The sequence below is a fragment of the Mirounga angustirostris genome, unplaced genomic scaffold (genome assembly GCF_029215605.1).
Source record: "Mirounga angustirostris isolate CCGP_5_RB_7025 unplaced genomic scaffold, mMirAng1.0.hap1 SCAF_5, whole genome shotgun sequence".
In the NCBI taxonomy this organism is placed as follows: Eukaryota; Metazoa; Chordata; class Mammalia; order Carnivora; family Phocidae; genus Mirounga; species Mirounga angustirostris.
In genome coordinates, this window is record NW_026991713.1 from 121,440,531 (window position 1) to 121,458,162 (window position 17,632).

A 17,632-nucleotide genomic window follows, 5' to 3' on the forward strand; every position below is an offset into this window, starting at 1 on the left:
TGCGCGCGCTCTCTCTCTCTCCCTCTCAAATAAATAAAATCTTTTTTAAAAAAATGGTACTATAAAATACCAATTTCAGCATGTTTACCTTCATATTTCTTGTTAATATGTCAGTAGGCTAGATTCCTAGGACAGAGGTTGCTGAGTTAAACAGTGTGAATATTAAAATCCTGAATGGGTATTTTCACTTTGTCTTTCCTAGAAGTTTCTTTTCCTAAATGTTGTATATTTTGTTGTATATTTAGTTTCCTAAAATATACAGATTATATTCATATAATCCATGTATAAAAGTGCCAGTGTTTCTACATGCTCACAAATAGTGGATATTACTAATTTTTTTGTCACTTTAATAGGTAAAACTGGGATTTCAAAGGTTTACTTTGCACTTAACCTATTAATGAATGTTGAATTTTTTTCAGATGTGTGTTGAGCATTTATATTCATTCTTCTGTGAATAATCTTTGTCTAGTTGTTTATTACATAATTTTTATTGCTTTGAGGGAACACTATATATAGATAATTAATATAATAATTAATCCTTGTCTATAGTATATACTGTATAGCTTTCTTGTGGCCTGTTATCATGTTATTAAAAAAAGACATCATATATATATACACATATGTGTGTGTATATACATACATATGATGTCTTTCACCATACTGCAGTTTTAATTCTGTTTGAGAACTATCCATGTGATCACATTTTCAAATTTGTTCATCTTTTGTCTTATGGCTGCTAATAAACTTATAAGTGGCTTCCATACTTCAGGATTTAAAACCGGTCTATTATTCTATATTCTCTCTAAAAGTTTTTATAATTTTACCCTGTCCATACCTTTATTAAATCTGGAATTAATTCATTGTGTAAAATGTCAATAATAATTTATATTCTAAATAAATGCCTAACCAATTGTTCTAATACCAGTTATTACTAGTCCAATCCATCCATTCTCATCAACTTGAAATGCTGCCTATTTTGTCCTGATTTCACATAGCTACACTAATCTATTTGTAGAATCTTTATGCTTTTGCAATAGCCTATTTGTGTATTTCTGTCCTGGCTCCCCATTATATATTACCAGGACTTTATAGCATACTTTAATACCAAGTACAACAAATATCAATTCTTAATTTTACTTTTAAATATTATATTTATGTTTCCAGGTGGCCGTTAAAATCCACTGGCCTGAAAAACCAACAAAAATCTAGAACACTGAAAATGTTCTTTGGTTGTCATTTGTATAATATTGAATATTGCTAATTCTAGAAAGTAAGTTCATGCATTTCTTTTTCCTAGCTATGTAATCAGGTCCTTGAGCATTCCTCATGTGAGCTCTGCAGTTTTCTGTATATGGGTCTTCAACATGTACTGTTAAATGCAGGCCTGCATATATTATAATAGGCTGTGAATATTTGCAATGATATTTGTGTTTCTTCTTCTTCAATATGTTTAACTCTTACTTCTTTGTGCTTCTTTCTTTGGTTAAAACCTCTTGAGCAAATAGAATAATCCCAGTTGCTAACAGACCATTATTTTTTTTATTCCTGGTTTTAAGAGAAATGCTTTTAGTTGTTTATTTATTTATTTATTTATTTTTTAAGTAGATAGACACGTTTAATTTTTGGCAGAGAGGGACTACATCTTTGGCTTTTCAAATTTCTACTGTGTCATTCAATTTACTCAATTTTAATACCTCTTCTTCTTGGGGACAATTTTGGTAATTTATATTTAACCAGAAAATCAGTTCTTCCATGTGTTGGATTTGAAAAACAGACACCCGCATGGCCTTTCAAGCTTATAGCATAAAAGATATCTAAATGCCCTCCTCTTTAAATTGACTTTTTAAAATTTTGAAATGATTTTCATTTATAAAACATTTAAGTTTATTATGAATATTTGTTAGTCCTTAGTGCTTGAATACTGTGTTTGAAAAAATAACAACAGAGGCCACGATCTTAAATTTTGATGATTTGTTCTGTATTCCACCTCATAAAGAACTATTTTTGGTTGCTATGGAGATGATTTTGATGATGTTAAGTAAGAAATTGGCGAACAGATTACTAATGCTTTCCATTTAGATACAACATTTAAAAAAATGCTCTTAAGTAAATAAAACACATATGAATTATACATTTCAGCAACACAGAAGCCCTTTTCAGTTCACAGCTCCATGGTGGCAGAGGATGTTAGTTTCTTAGTGAATATCCATTTTCCTCTTCCCCCTTAGAAAAAGGTTAAAGTCATTTATTCAAAGTCATGGCATTAGTAAGTGGTGGAGTTTATACCTAAACTCCGGTTTACCTGTTTTTAGATTCATATTCCAGTCTTTTTTTGTACATTGCACACAGGCTATGACTCACATGAATGTGGGTTCAGAGAGAGTTCTAGAGAGGAGGTTCTACACAGGTTGGGACATAAAAGATGAATCTAGAGTTTTTTTTCAAGTAGTCTAGGTGGGAAGGTATAAAATGGGCAAAAAATAATGACATTAATGCCCACAGGAATAAAAGCGCATAGTGTGTTTAAAAAAAGCAGCAAATAGCCAAGTGCAAATAAAGCTTAGTCTAGATTTTCTGTAGGCATTTGATTCATATCTCTACTCATAGAATCTTGCAATCATAGAATCATGAGCCACCTAGTCAAATCTCCAAAGAGGAAACATGCCACAGTGGTTGATAACCTAGGAGTATAGACCTTGGGCAAAAGAATCTGAATTCTACCATTTTCTTTTTTTTTTTTTAAGATTTTATTTATTTATTTGAGAGAGAAAGCACAAGCAGACGGAGTGGCAGAGGGAGAGGGAGATGCAGACTCCCCACCAAGCAGGGAGCCCAACACAGGGCTCCATCTGGGATCGTGACCTGAGCTGAAGGCAGACGCTTAACCAACTGAGCCATCTAGGCACCCTGAAATCCACCATTTTCTTGCTTTTTGTGTCTGGGAAAATTACTTAAGTTCATTCCACTAAATGTCATTTCATTAACTGCTAAATTAGTACATAATCATCTGCCTTATAGGTTTATGTGAAGGCCAAAGACATGTCAAACACTTAAGAGGTTCTGACATGTTATTATCAACAATAACATCCAGACTTTTTCTTAAGATTTTTATTTACTCATTTGAGAGAGAGAGAGAGAGAGAGTGCGAACATGAGCAGGGGGGAGAGGCAGAGGGAGAAGCAGACTCCCTACTGAGCCGGGAGTCTGAGGTGGGGCTCCATCCCAGGACCTGGAGATCACGACCTAAGCCCAAGGCAGACATTTAACCATCTGAGCCACCCAGGTGCCCCTACTCTCCAGATTTGTAACATTTGAGTCAAATGAAAGAACTACAGGATAGTTCCAGTAACTCTTCTGTATTTCTTCATTTTCCTTTATGCTGCCCCCCAACACCTTTCTACACCTGGCTAAAGGGACACCGCTTAACTGTTCCATATTCCAGGTATACCCCACTGTGTGGATATGCCATAGTTTATTCAACCACTCTCTTATATGTAGACATTTAGGTTGCTTCCAATATTTTGAAATTATAAGAATGCTACAGTGAGTAACTTTGTTACTCTTTATTCTTATAGTGTTGGAGTTGTACCACCAGTATAAATTCTAGAAGTGGAACTGCTAGGTAAAAAGTATATGGATATATAGTTTTTTTTAGATATTGCCAAAATCACCTCCATAGAAATTATACCAATTTCCATTTCCGCTAGCAAAATGCTTGTTTCTTCACATCCTTACTAATAGAATATGTTGCTCATCAGAGAGGTGAGAAAAAGGATGTTAGTATCATTTAAATTTGCCTTTCTGTTATGAAGTTGAATTTTTTTGATATGTTTGATCATCATTTTATATAATAATTATCAGTTTTTTTAATATGATGTTTGGTCTTTTCCCATATCTTGAAATAGTTCTTTAAGTATTAGGGATATTTCCTTCTTCTGAGATTTATGATATAAGCATTTCCTTTCAGGTTGCCATTTGCCTTCTGATATTGCTTATGGTATTTTTGTATCATACAAAATATTATTTTAAATCAAATTTTTATGTAAATTTATCGGTGTTGTCTTTGATTGCATTTGGGCTTGAGTCATTGAAAAAAGCATTTTCTTACATCCAGAGTATAGAGAAATTTACCATGTATTTCTCTAGTATGTGTATGGTTTCACCTTGCATTCTGCTCCACCTGAAGATTATTTTTATATGTGTATGGTGTGATGCATGGTTCTAATTTTATCTTTTTCCAAATAGCTAACTAGTTGCACTGACATTTCTTGTTAAAAAGTTCATCCTGTCCAGTGATTTGAGATGCCATTTTTATTATTTACTAAATTTTCATATGCACTTGAATATATTTCTAGATGTTCTATTTCATTCACCTGAAATGTCTTTCAAGTGTCTGTACCACATTGCTTTAACAATAAGAGCTTTATTCCATTTATACTAGTCGGGCTCCTCAGCCCCTAATAGCTTATGTTTTTCCGTGTTTAACCAGCCAGTCCCATGTTCATTTTCCATATGAACTTTAATATCTAATTGTTTAACCCCACAGAAAGCTTGTGGGTATTTTTGTTGGAATTGCATTAAATACATAGATTAACATAGGAAGAACTAATATCCTTTCTATTTTGAGCCAGCTCTTCAGAAGAGAAAATATGTTTCTACTTGTTCAAGTCTTTGGGGATTGTTTTTATCATAGAGGTGTGGTTTTATTTTATTAAATTTATTCCTAAATATTTTATCTTTTTTGTTTTTATTGTGAATACGTTTTCTTTTCCTTTTCCCCTCTAGTTTTGTTTGTGTACATACACAGTCGTCTCTGAATGCTAATTTTATCTCCCCCAACCTTACTGAATTGTTTTTAATTTTTTAATAACTTTTTATGATTAATTTCCTAGGGTTCTCCTGAGATACTATTATGATAATTTAACTTCTTTATTAATTTTTTTTTTTTTTTTTTTTTTTGAGACAGAGAATCTCAAGCAGACTCCACCCTGAGCTTGGAGCCCAATGCAGGGCTCAATCCTGTGACTCTGAGATCACAACCTGAACCAAAATCAAGAGTCAGACGCTTAACTGACTGAGCCACCCAGGCCCCTTTATTAATTCTTATGCTTTTTTTTAATTTTATTTTTGGTCAAATTGTATTGCCTACTACCTCTCATTTGATATTAAATATCAGTGAAGACAGGGGTCATGTGTGCCTTTGTTCCCAATCTTAATGGTAATGTCTCTCATAATTCTCTATCAATAAGATGCTGAGTTTAATAAGGATTTATATCAATTGGATACCAATTCATATTTTCCTTATTGCCTTTTAAAAAAAAATCAGGAATGATAACTGAATTTTGTCAAAGACTTTTTTTGCAACTCTGGAGACAATCACAATGGGTTTCTTTGTTTCTTTGCTTTCAGAAGTCTAATACTAGACTAATTATTTGGTCTTTTTCCCTAGAGGCCATGAGGAGACACATGAGGAGAGTCTTTATATATGTGTGTGTGTGTGTGTGTGTGTGTGTAGATAGATAATATTAGGCAAAACACCTGTCCCTCCCATTCTTGAAGGAGTATATTTTTCTTCATTTTGAAGTCCCATATTTTTATTAGGATATGTCTTGAATTTCTGGCTTTGTGTCAAATTTCCAGGTAATTTCTGGCCCTTTCATCATGTAAATTCATTCTTCTTTCATTTCTCAAAGTTTTCTTGGATTAGAGTTTTAAATATTAGTTCCATTCCATTGTTTTATTTTCCTCTTTAGGGACTCCAATTATATACATGTTCTTTATCTTCCACTTCAACTACTTTCTCTTTGAATTATGTACTATATCTCCTTTTTGTTCCCTTGGTTATTTTCCGAACTTTGTTCAGAATTCTTTAAAAGATTTAATTTGAATCTATCCTCTCTTGGGAGAATGGTTTTAATTTAGTCTTTCTTTTCTATTTCATTTCCTTCCTGGCTTCAATCAATTCTTATTTAATTCTTATTGTTTTGTTATCCAACTGTACTTAGACTTTAAAATCTCAATTAAGTTTTACTCCCCACCCCCCATGTCCCTAAATTTAACTGAATTAATATTTAATTCAATTTGGAGTCAGGGTCTTGGAGTTCTTTCTTTTTTGCTTCATGTTTCTTTGTTTTTGTTTGTTTTGTTTTGTTTTTGATGGGGAGAAGGAGAGTGTTCATAAGCTGAATTTTATTTTAAACAGTGGCTTTTTATAGACAGAAAATTGCACTTCTCTCTTCATTTCAAGCCCAGGGTTGAAGAGTTGAGGTAGTTTATAAGATTCCTAGTTTAAGAGCACCCCCTCCTGTCATTGTAGCAAAGTAGAGTTTCTTTAATGAATATTTTTCTATTTTGGTATCTGTTCTGTACTACAAACTGGAGTGATTTTTGTTTCCAGTATTATGAGCATATCATATTTTCATTCAATACACTGCTTGCTGCCTACAAAGTACCCAATGTCTCCTTTGCGATTGGCAGTTTGGACTATGGTAGGTCATTTGCTCATATCTTAATACATTTTAGGAACATATTTAAAAGTACGTACTTTTCCTTGAAATTTCAGGACTTTACATTTGTATTCATTCATTTATACTTCATTTAGTGTATTATTCAAATAGCTCTTACAATGTCAAGTGTGTGTTTCGGTCCTAGCCATGAAAAGGTGTGTCAAATATGACTCTTATTTTCTAGGACAATGGTCTTCAAAATGTTGCCCACATACTCTGTCTTTAACAGTTAGAAATTCCAGTTGACCATTTTCCTCCTTAAACTGATATTTTGACCCCTTTCTAGCAAATATTTATCCTAATTTAAAACAGTTTATAGTTCAAAGCCTTTGATTGTTTTCAATCTTTTCTGCACCAAAAATATGAATATAGTTTTTTTTTTAATTTTCAGTGACTGTAATTGTCCAACAGTTATCCTTATGAAAAAAACTAGTAAAAATTGAAAATAAATTTTGATAGTCATAAAGAATAAAGTTTTAATTGGAAATATATTTCTTCATAGGATAGGACAGGTTTCAATAGGTAGTTTAGTAAAACCAGTACTTGTAAAATAACAGAATGAGGGAAGCAATAGAGGAGCCAAGAAGGAGTGAGGCATTCTCTCTGGTTGGTCTGGGAGAGGCTTTCCAGAAAAATTGCCATGTATATTGGATCTAAAGGATTAAAAGGCATTTTTTGGGCAAGTAAGGTAGAAAAATAAAATTCTAAGTAGAGGGAACAGTGTGTGCAAATCTGAGAGAAAGAGAAGAATATGCCCTGCCCAGGCAACAGGTCTTTTTGGACATGTTAAATCTGTAATGCCCATGAGACACCCAAATGAACTTTTGTGTCTTATTGGCAAATGAATTTAAGAATGTGGAATGTAGTGGGATAGGGTAGCTGTTGATAAATTGTATTCAAAAATCTATAAATTAACCCAAGCTTTGATATTTTTCTGCCTACCTTCACTAATGTACATATCTATGAAATATATAATATATAATTTATATATAATAAATTTATCTATATATATATAATTATATATGCATTAATTTGATACTGTTTCCTATTTCTTTCTTTTAGCCTTGATGAATTGATTTTTTTTTTCTTTGTAACCTCTTTCCTGCCCTTTGGAATTTATATTACATAGCTCAATCTATTTTTCAAAGAAAGATTGATATATCAAAGTAATATAATAACCAAGCCTCCTTAGGTGAGGAATAATTTCCCTATTTTGGCTCATGATTTGCTTCTTCAGCCCTCAGATATGGTGGTGGTCCTCAAGTAATGGAAAACCATGGTTCGTTCACCTAGTAGTGTTTATGCTTGTGGATAATTATAAACTTCCAACAACCCAAATGACCTTTTTTTTCTTTTTTTTTTTAAGTCTCTCTTCTCTAGGATCACAGGGGAAAACTGAAGGTCCTTTCTCAAGGCACCTTAGATCCCAAGAGAAAACCCAAAGGCTCTGGTGATAGGCCTCCTTTTTGATACCATGAAGTTCTTATATTCACAATGCCCAGCTAAGAGATGGACTTTGGTTCTGTCCTTACCTCTTTGAGTGACAGAGACCTTGAATTCTCACACTTGGGAATGACAGGGGTTTGACATAAAGCCAACATCTTTCCATAGTGCTTTATATTTACTCTAAAACTTTGCATTCTAAAGCCACCCTCGTTTAACCTTAAATCCAAAAAAGAATACCTATGTGACAGATGACCTGGATACAAAATTCCATTGGAAATGAATTTGATACTAAATGCAACTAGAGATAATTTACATTGTTATTTTGCGTTTCAGTAAGATATGTTGTGCTTAAAGAATTGTGCAAGTACAAGTCAAAGGATGGATGTTGCAAGATTATTTGTGAAAGCAAATATTTAAGAAAGAAACTAAACAGCTATTAATAGGAGGTTATTTAAATGACGGACCCTACATTAAATATTGTAGACTACACAGCATAAAAAGGGATGATATAATATTCCGATGGCTAAGCTTTCCTATAGTATCTTCTGTATGTCATATACAGTACCAAGTGTCTCACATGTTAACCCCTTCGAGTCTCACAACTACCCTATGAAGTAGGTGCTATTATCTTCTCCAGTTTGCCAGACAAGGAGCTGGACACATCAGATTGAGAAATTTGCTCAACACTACACAGCTGGCAAGTGATAGATCTAGAGCCATACGTACCGACATGGAACAACAGCACAATATTTTACAAAGAGAAAAGAAAAAAAAACATAAACAAGGTGCAAAGTGAATGTGTAAAGTATAGTTCATATTTCTGTAAGGAACAAATGTGTGCTTGTGTGTGTACCTGTGTTGGTGAAAGGGAAACCATATTTAGGTGGACAGAAACCATAATAATACAGAGTGGGATTTAGATGTTGGGGTTTCTACTTTTTGCCCGATACACTGCTGTAATGCCTTCTAAAAGTTTATTATAATATACATATGGTTACTTCTGCAGTTCACGGTTTTAAAGTAATTAGAATTTGAATGATGAAAATACCATATTATAATATGAAAAAAACCTCAAGTCATTTTTCACACCTATGTTGAAAGGAACACTAATTCCAAACATTTGTTTATGCTGGTGGTGATCAGTTATTTCACTATTTGAAAAGTATCATTTACATCAAAAATACTATTTTAAAATGTTTGATTAATGAATTTTTTCTACATTTTTCTGCATTGATTTCCTTCCTTTGGTCCCTTTGCCTCTTAATCCTCCCATTGCATCTTCTCCCCCATGTTAGAGTTTTCTCATGTGAGAGAAACGCATTTCAGACGTCACCATCTGTATTTCCATTTTTAAAGTTTATTTAAGTACCAGAAGACATTGCCAAGAACGCAAAACTCTGTTTGCTTAGCTGAGACTAGCTACAGTCCAGAGAACTTTCTTGCCAGCACTAGAGAAGACAAAAATGCAAACCTCCTTACTGTAAATAGCTGACACTAAACAACATTATCCACTCAGCTGACATTCGATAGACATTATTTATGGCATCATTCTCAACTTCTTTCAGGAGACTTTTAGAAATTAATACTATGCATCCTGTCTTTCCATCAACTTAGTTTGTGACAAAATTAATTTCCATGGAAACTGGTACAGGGGAAAGTACAATTCTGTTGAGATGTTGTGAAATAAATTATGTAATGAAATAGACAAAACACTTAGAGAAACCCATTAATATTCTCTTTCAACAATGTTAAAACAGTGTCTAAACATATCTCATCATAAAAAATTTTTTGTTGTGTTAATCGGTAGAGATTTTTGCTTTTAAAGGGATAAACAACTTTTCCTAAAATACAAGTGTTGACTCAGAGGGATATAAGTATTTAAACAAATATCAATCAATGTTTTCCAGATACTTCTATGTGCTTTGTTATGACTTGAGTATCAACCTACAATCCGTTCTCTAATAAGCAAAGCACTATATCCATTGGTCTGCTAGATTAAAAAGTCATAAACACAAATATAATGGAATATGCATCATTTCCTTTGGAATTTATGAAACTGTTTTGCACAATTCCCTAAAGGGTGAGGGAAAAAATCAAGCAATCTTTGATATGCAATATAAATAATTCCCCAAAGAAATCACAAGGACTGTTTTTGTTTATTTTTGCTTTAAGTATGCAAATGTATTCCTTATCTGTACCTTAACTTTGGCTACTCATAAGCATCCATTGCATAAACTAGAAAAAGGTCTTATTGATGAATTGATTTTATCCTTTGTTGTTAGAAAAGAGAAGTATGAAATGTGAAATAAAAAGGGAATAAGGAAATACAGACACTAAGTTCATCTGAAATAGGATGACACCCATATAAAAAATCTTTTTATAACCTGATATAAATACTAAAAATAAGAACGAATGAGTATTAAAACTATGTCCTATATAATATAAAATGTTAAGACATAAAATCATGTTAAATAATTGCAATCTTTTTTCTAAAATATACTCGCATCTTCCTTTCTCTTACTCAGACAGACAAATGCAAAAAAGGCCATTATCCACTATTTTTGCCTCAGTAACCTCGTGTTCGTTGGTGTATTATATCAGCGTCGAGAAAAATAAGTAAGCTAATGGCAATAACCGTTCAAAGAAAAAGTAGACAATGCTCCTTACCGACACACAGGACCGTTCTTCTCCACTACACAATTCCCACCATTTCTGCAGTAACCAAATGGGCACTCTAAAAAGAAGCATCACAAAACCCACAGTTAATTGTAAATATTATTAGGAAGGAAGAGGACATATTACTATTAATCACTGCATTAAATCTAGCCACTGAGAGTAAATTGCTTCCCAGTTGCTAAAAGCACAAGAATTCTCCTAGGCTACTCCCCTGTGCCCCACAAATTTGTTCAGTGGCCCTTGCTGCCCTTGATGTGTTCATTCTCTTCACATGCCTGAGTGGTTGACCACAAGAGAAGACTTTTTTTCCTCCCCTGGATTAAGTAAAATCTTATTTAGAACATGTCTGCATGACATATTTGTGATTATACTGAAATTTGTTCTTTAATGCAACATTTATTGTCTTCAGTTCCACACAATAGTCACTATCATGACAGACAATGCTTTGCACGGGTGACCTTGTCTTCTTGGTAAAATGTCACTCATGCACGTGCATGTCCTACCTTTGCATCCGTGACAGACATCAGCATAGCTCAAATCGACCTTCATTTCCCTGGCCCTGCTCTCTTGCTGCTTGTATCACTCCCCCCTTCTAGGTTGGCATCAACATTTATTTTCAAAGGTGGTTTGCTTATAGAATAAAAAGAAGCTAGATATTGTCACATAGGTATGACTCTGCAGTGGTTAGTGCCTTTAGCTCTTCAGGGTTCTTTACAGTCTCCTTGGATCCTCACATCCATCCTGATCTACTAAGACCTCTTGGTTTTCCTATTTACTTAATCCCCAAATTGCTTTTCTTGGCTTTTTTTTGACAACTCCTCTCTTGCAAGATATAATGATATCTCTTGCAGGATACCATTCTCCCCTGGTTTGGCTGTCTTAACTCCAATACTTGGTGGAAATTTGTAATTCAACACATCTATTCTGAGCATCTGTTAATGTCTGGCACTAGGCTAGGCACTAGATATATAACAATAAATAATACAGGAAGTTTACAAAATTATTAAAGCTACAAGCACCAGAGCCAGACTGCCTGAGGAAGAATCTCAACTCACTTAATTAGCTATATAAGATAAGATAAGCTAGTTAATGTCTCTGTGCCTCTGGTTCTTCTCTGTCAAACAGGGTTAAAAATAGTACCTATCTCACAGAGTTGTTGAGAATGTTAGAAAACACCTAGATCACAGCCCATGCTTAAGAAATACTGATCTAGGGGCGCCTGGGTGGCTCAGTTGGTTGAGCGACTGCCTTCAGCTCAGGTCATGATCCCAGGGTCCTGGGATCGAGCTCCACATCGGGCTCCCTGCTCAGTGGGAAGCCTGCTTCTCCCTCTGCCACTCCCCCTGCTTGTGTTCCCTCTCTCGCTGTGTCTCTGTCAAATAAATAAATAAAATCTTTAAAAAAAAAAAAAAAAGAAACACTGATCTAAAAAAGATACAATTGTGGTCTTTGCTCTTGTTGATCTTCCAGCTTCATAGAAAATGCAAAACAAAAAAAGTGACTAGGGAATTAAAATACAATATTAAAAGTAATATAATTTGGAATGGATGTAACAAGGATGATGAGAGTACCAAGAAGCACCTAAATCAAATTTGGGGAATAAGGAAAAGTTTTCCAGAAGAAAATCAGGGCATTGATGAGGGCAGGTGTGTGTGTGTGTGTGTGTGTGTGTGTGTGTAAAAATAATCATAAAGACTTAGAGGCCCAAGAAGGGAGTGCGGTGTGTTTGAGGATCTGACGGAAGTTCAGCCTGGTAGGACTGATAATGTGAAGAGAGTATGGAAGAAGGTCAGAGACACACAGGGGCCAGATCATATAGGCTCAGTGAGGAGTTTAAACTTTAACCTCGGAGGCCAGAATTTTAAGAAACTAAACGGATATTTCATGCTTTAAAAAGACTATTCTGGATCCAGTATGTAAAGTCAACAGAAGGGTTAAGACTAAAAAATTCAGGAGCCCAGTTAAGAGCTTTTTGTAATAATCCAGTAAGAAATGGTGGTTGCCTAAATGAAAGGGGTGGGGTAGGAGGTTGAGAATTGTGGGGATTTATAAGATATTTAAATGTTGGGATTGAAACATCCTGGTGATTTTTTGGAAGAATCAAGAGTGATGTTCAATTTTCTGGCTGGGCCCTTGGCTAGTTGGTGGTTTCATTCACTGAATTGGGGGAACTGTGGGGAAGGGAGAATTTATAGGGAAAGATGCTAGTGTTTTAAGTGCCTAAGGGGACATCCAAGTAGAAGTATTCCTTGGGCAATATTATTTGCAGGTCTGAAGCCCAGATAAAACACAGGCTAGGGCATGGATTTGAAGCTTCGGGTTTCTCCCTTTGCATTTCAGCTATCATCACTTTTCAGGCTTGCCCCTCAAAAATCACTTGAGATCATTTTTTAGGTCTTTTTTTTTTAAGATTTTTTTTATTTGTGAGAGAGAGAATGAGAGACAGCATGAGAAGGAGAAGCAGACTCCCCGCTGAGCAGGGAGCCTGATGTGGGACTCGATCCTGGGACTCCAGGATCATGACCTGAGCCGAAGGCAGTCGCTTAACCAACTGAGCCACCCAGGCGCCCCATTTTTTAGGTGTCTTATGGTCACAAATATACAGTCTTTGTCTTTACAGGAGCAGACTAACCTTAGCAGAGAGAGAAACAATTTACTTGGGCAAAGAAACGATGATGATAATGAACAATAGTAGAAAAGTAATAAGGAGAAACAAAAATTTCATATAGGAAAATATTCCTCGGAGGAAAACTTTGAAGGGCAACTAGAGAGAGTCAGATTGTGGAGCCAGTCACCGAACACTGGGAATGGGGTGGAAAAGACAGTAGGAAAGAGGAAAAATAGGGAAGGAGGGAGGTTGCAGTGTGGGAACACATTTGCAATATACCACGTGTCTGGTGTCCTTTTTGTTCTCAAAGGTTTCCAGAAATTTGCTCCCCCAGGGATATAGTTGGCCCCTAAACAACATGGAGGTTTGGGGCACTGACCCTCGCATGGTTAACAATCCACAGATAACTATTAACTCCCCCCAAAGTTAAACTACCAATCACCTGCTGTTGACTGGAAGCCTTACTGATAACATAAACAGTCGGTGAACATATCTTTTGTATGTGATGTGTATTATATGCTGTGTTTCTGCAATAAAGTAAGCTAGACAGAAAAAAATGCTCTTTGGAAAATCATAAGGAAGAGAAACTGCATTTCCAGTACCATCCCGTTAAACTCTGCATGTAAGTGGGGCCACACAGCTCGAACCTGCGCTGCTTAAGGGTCAACTGCAGTTTCCATATCTCCCCTTCCCTCCTCTTCCCTATTTAATTCCAACCCGGGAGTGTGGTACTAAAGATGGGGGTGCAGCTACACCCCTCAGGCTTCCGGGCATGCTTGGCTGAACAGAACAGATGTCAAATTTCCTTCCTAAACAAGAAATTAGCTGGTTTGACGAAAAATAGCCCACCAGCATGATAAAGCATAAATAGCTACAAACCTTTAGATAAACCATTTTATGGTTATGTTTGGTCTTAAGTACAATTTTAGTCTTCCTCACACAAGGGCTTTATTTTTATGAGAAAAAAACTGTAAAGTGTCTGATACTGCAGAACATCAAAATACACACAGCTGCACATTTTTTTTCCTGGGGTCATTAATATTTACCTTGATGGCTAAGAGTAAAACATAGGCTTGCTCTACATTAAATCATGCTATGGAAATTTAAATATGCATTTTATTACACTGGATAATGGAGCACAGTGGAGAGGAAGCACTGGCCAGAGCAAGGAGTAAAACTTGGTGTTTTGGAGGAGAGACACTTTGTAGATTACCTCCACAACAAGTTCTTTTCAGTTTCTGCTTAGACCCAGGTTCTTTATCCATAAGATGGAAAGACCCAGTACAACATATTTTCACCTTTACTTTACTCAAAACAATTTAAAGCATGGGATAGCTGAAATGGGGAGGGAGATGTCTATGACTAGCTAGCAATGAAGAGATTAAATACTTCAGGAGATGGACATCTGGGTGGCTCAGTCAGTTAAGCATCTGCCTTCAGCTAAGGTCATGATCCTGGAGTCCTGGGATTGAGTCCCACCTTGGGCTCCCTGCTCAGGAGGGAGCCTGATTCTCCCTCTGACCCTCCCCCATCTCATGCTCTCTCTCTCTCTCTTTCTCATTCTCTCTCTCAAATAAATAAATAAAATATTAAAAAAAAATACTTTCCAGAGATAAGTAGATAGTTCTCAAATGGCAAGTCGGGATCTATGGGGTGGATATTAGAACTGGCATGAGTTCCCAGGCTCCTTAGCCACATCAGTGCCTCACGCCTTGTACCCTCTTGCATTGGTTATTATGACCATGTATCTGGAGGTCAGTATGACGTAGCAATAGCATTCTATGAAGAGTTCAAGTTCAGTTCCACTCTGGTTTATCACTCTGGAAAAGCAGGAACACATATAAACTGGATGCCTACCTGTGTGAGTGTGTGTGTGTGTGTGTGTGTGTGTGTGTGTGTATGTGTGGTCTCTTTCAAAGTCTCTGGAGGCCTGGGAAGGGACAGCTACTGCATGGTGGACTGCTGAGAAGACTGACAGTCCTGGTTTTCCCTCATTGACACCCAGCTCAGTTAATGCGTTGTCTAACTTTGGGCTGAGTACTTTAAGTATAAGCTTTCTCGTGTTTAAAGTAAGAATTATATCTATCACCTTGCCTTCTAGGGCTGCTGAGAGGATAAAATGAAATGTATTTGTAACATTTCTATACTAGTGAGTGGTATGCATAATGTTATTAAGTAATTGTTTTCAGCCAGCTCCCTCTATTTGGTAATTCTTTAAATTGCCCACGAAACCTAATTTCTATTACCAATGCTCTCTCCAGCTTCTCTTTCCTTTCCTTTTCCCCTCTACCATTATGAGCACCATTACCACTATCATTTACTGAAGACCTGCTCTGTGTCAAGACTGTCCTAAGAGTTTTACTGGCATTACCTCATTTAATCCTCATAACATTATGTGGGATACCCATATAGATCCTTTTTCACAGAGGATGAAATTGGTTAATAATTTCCTCAAGCTAATAGCAGGGGAGCAGCAGATATTGAACTAAATTCCAGTCCTCTAACTCCAAAGCCTGTTAGTCTAAAAATGTCAAATGATCTGCTATTCAGATCAGAATTGCTATATAACCCCTTGCAGTTCCTGAGATTATGATCATGAACTTCTCTGAATGGTGCAGTATTTATGCACTGGCATGGATTAAATATACACATACAATAACTTGCCTGTAGTTTCAGGAGCTGTATGGATCTAAGAGTCTTCCAGAAAACCAGATGGTTTGGTGCAGTAAACCAAATACCCAGTGGGCACACACTGTTCTCTTTATCGTGAAATCCCAGCACAGGGACTGCAGGGAAGATTAACTATGGCTTAGAAATTTGGCATAGCTCTATAGTGCTTTGGTTTGGTGTATGCTTCAAGTAAAAAATGTTCTTGTTGAAAACAAAATAATAATAACTTTAACTGAGGGTATTCATTTAAAATAGAGCAAAAGCGAGATGGAGGGGGATGGATGAAATCAGTGAAGGGGATGAAGAGCATACTTATCAAGGTGAGCATGGAGTAATGCATAGCAGTGTTGAATCACTATATTGTACTAATATAACACTGTATGTTGAGTCTACTGGAATTAAAATTAAAAACACTTAATAAAAAAATAAAACCTTCTGAAACATTATTAGGCATTACCATTATTATTATTAAATAATATATTAAATTGTATTCATAATATCCCATCCTACAACTTTTTTTTCAAAGATTTTATTTATTTATTTGAGAGCGAGAACAAGCATGAGTGGTGGGGAAAGGGAGAGGTAGAGGGCGAGGAAGAAGCAGATTCCCTACTGAGCAGGGAGCCTGACGTGGGGCTTGGTCCCAGGACCCCAGGATCATGACCTGAGTTGAAGTCAGACACTTAACTGACTGAGCCACCCAGGCACCCCTACAACTTTATATTTTTAATGCCTTTCCTCATTCTCCTTCAAAGGATGATTATCATAATTATGGTATCACCTTAACATAACTTCCATTAACCTCTACTACTACAGATAACTGGAAAAAGACTCTCAGTTTAAATTAAGCCAGACACATTCTGTTCAATAATTTTCTGTTGCATAAGCAACCAAAACCTGAAAATAATATGCCTTTCTAACATAACTTGGGAACACACAGGCCTCATCGAAATATACTTAACCTGCAACACTTACACAGGGCCTGAGGTCAATGTTCCCATTAATGATATAAACCTCAGATGAAGGGAGACCAGAGGCTCACCACCTGCTGTGTGACCAGAGACATTACTGGATGCTATCAGGATTGGGATCATAAAGTCTATGAAATGCCATTCATAAAGGGATATGATGTTTGGAAAGAAAGAGGAAGGTGTCACGGGCACTGACACTGCTTAGTGTGGATCAAGCCGAGATGCATTCTTAAACACGGAAGCATTGACTTCATCGTATTTGTTTGACAAACTAAACAGCAAGAAAATATAAATAGAGAACAAAAACTATAATGTGGATTTTATTTCTGAAAACTGCTTCACTAGTTCTTTATATTACCGTAACCCAGTAGCTGGGGCAGTATGACGTATATTTTGTAAATGAACTGTGAATGAATTGGTGAATGACTAAACTAGACGGGGCAACCAGAATGTGCTATTATTACCTCGAGGTTGTCAGTCACTCAGGATGAATGGCCAGTCTTCTGTCTTTCTGACCATATTTTTAAAGGTAAAATATGTAAAATCAGACAATAAACCATAACATGTTATATTTGTTCTCATAGAGGACTATCCTGAACAAAATCTCACCTTTATGAAAATAAATTTGGTTACTGGATATCAGTGCTTTGTCTTAATAGTTTCAAAGAATGAAATTATCTCAATATCTTTCCTACTCTGAAAAGAAAGTGAAACCATTTCCTTCTGGGTATCAATCTGATGTATAAGCATGCCTG

At 35.7% G+C, this 17,632-nt stretch overlaps 1 protein-coding gene across 1 annotated transcript in view; it reads right to left on the reverse strand.

The window, feature by feature from the left end:
- Positions 1–17,632, reverse strand: part of MALRD1 (MAM and LDL receptor class A domain containing 1) — a 790,469-nt gene that overhangs the window by 121,767 nt on the left and 651,070 nt on the right. Inside the window, exon 37 of the mRNA XM_064590300.1 lies at positions 10,620–10,686. Coding sequence (XP_064446370.1) covers positions 10,620–10,686 — 67 coding nt within the window. The remainder of the gene's footprint in view (positions 1–10,619; positions 10,687–17,632) is intronic.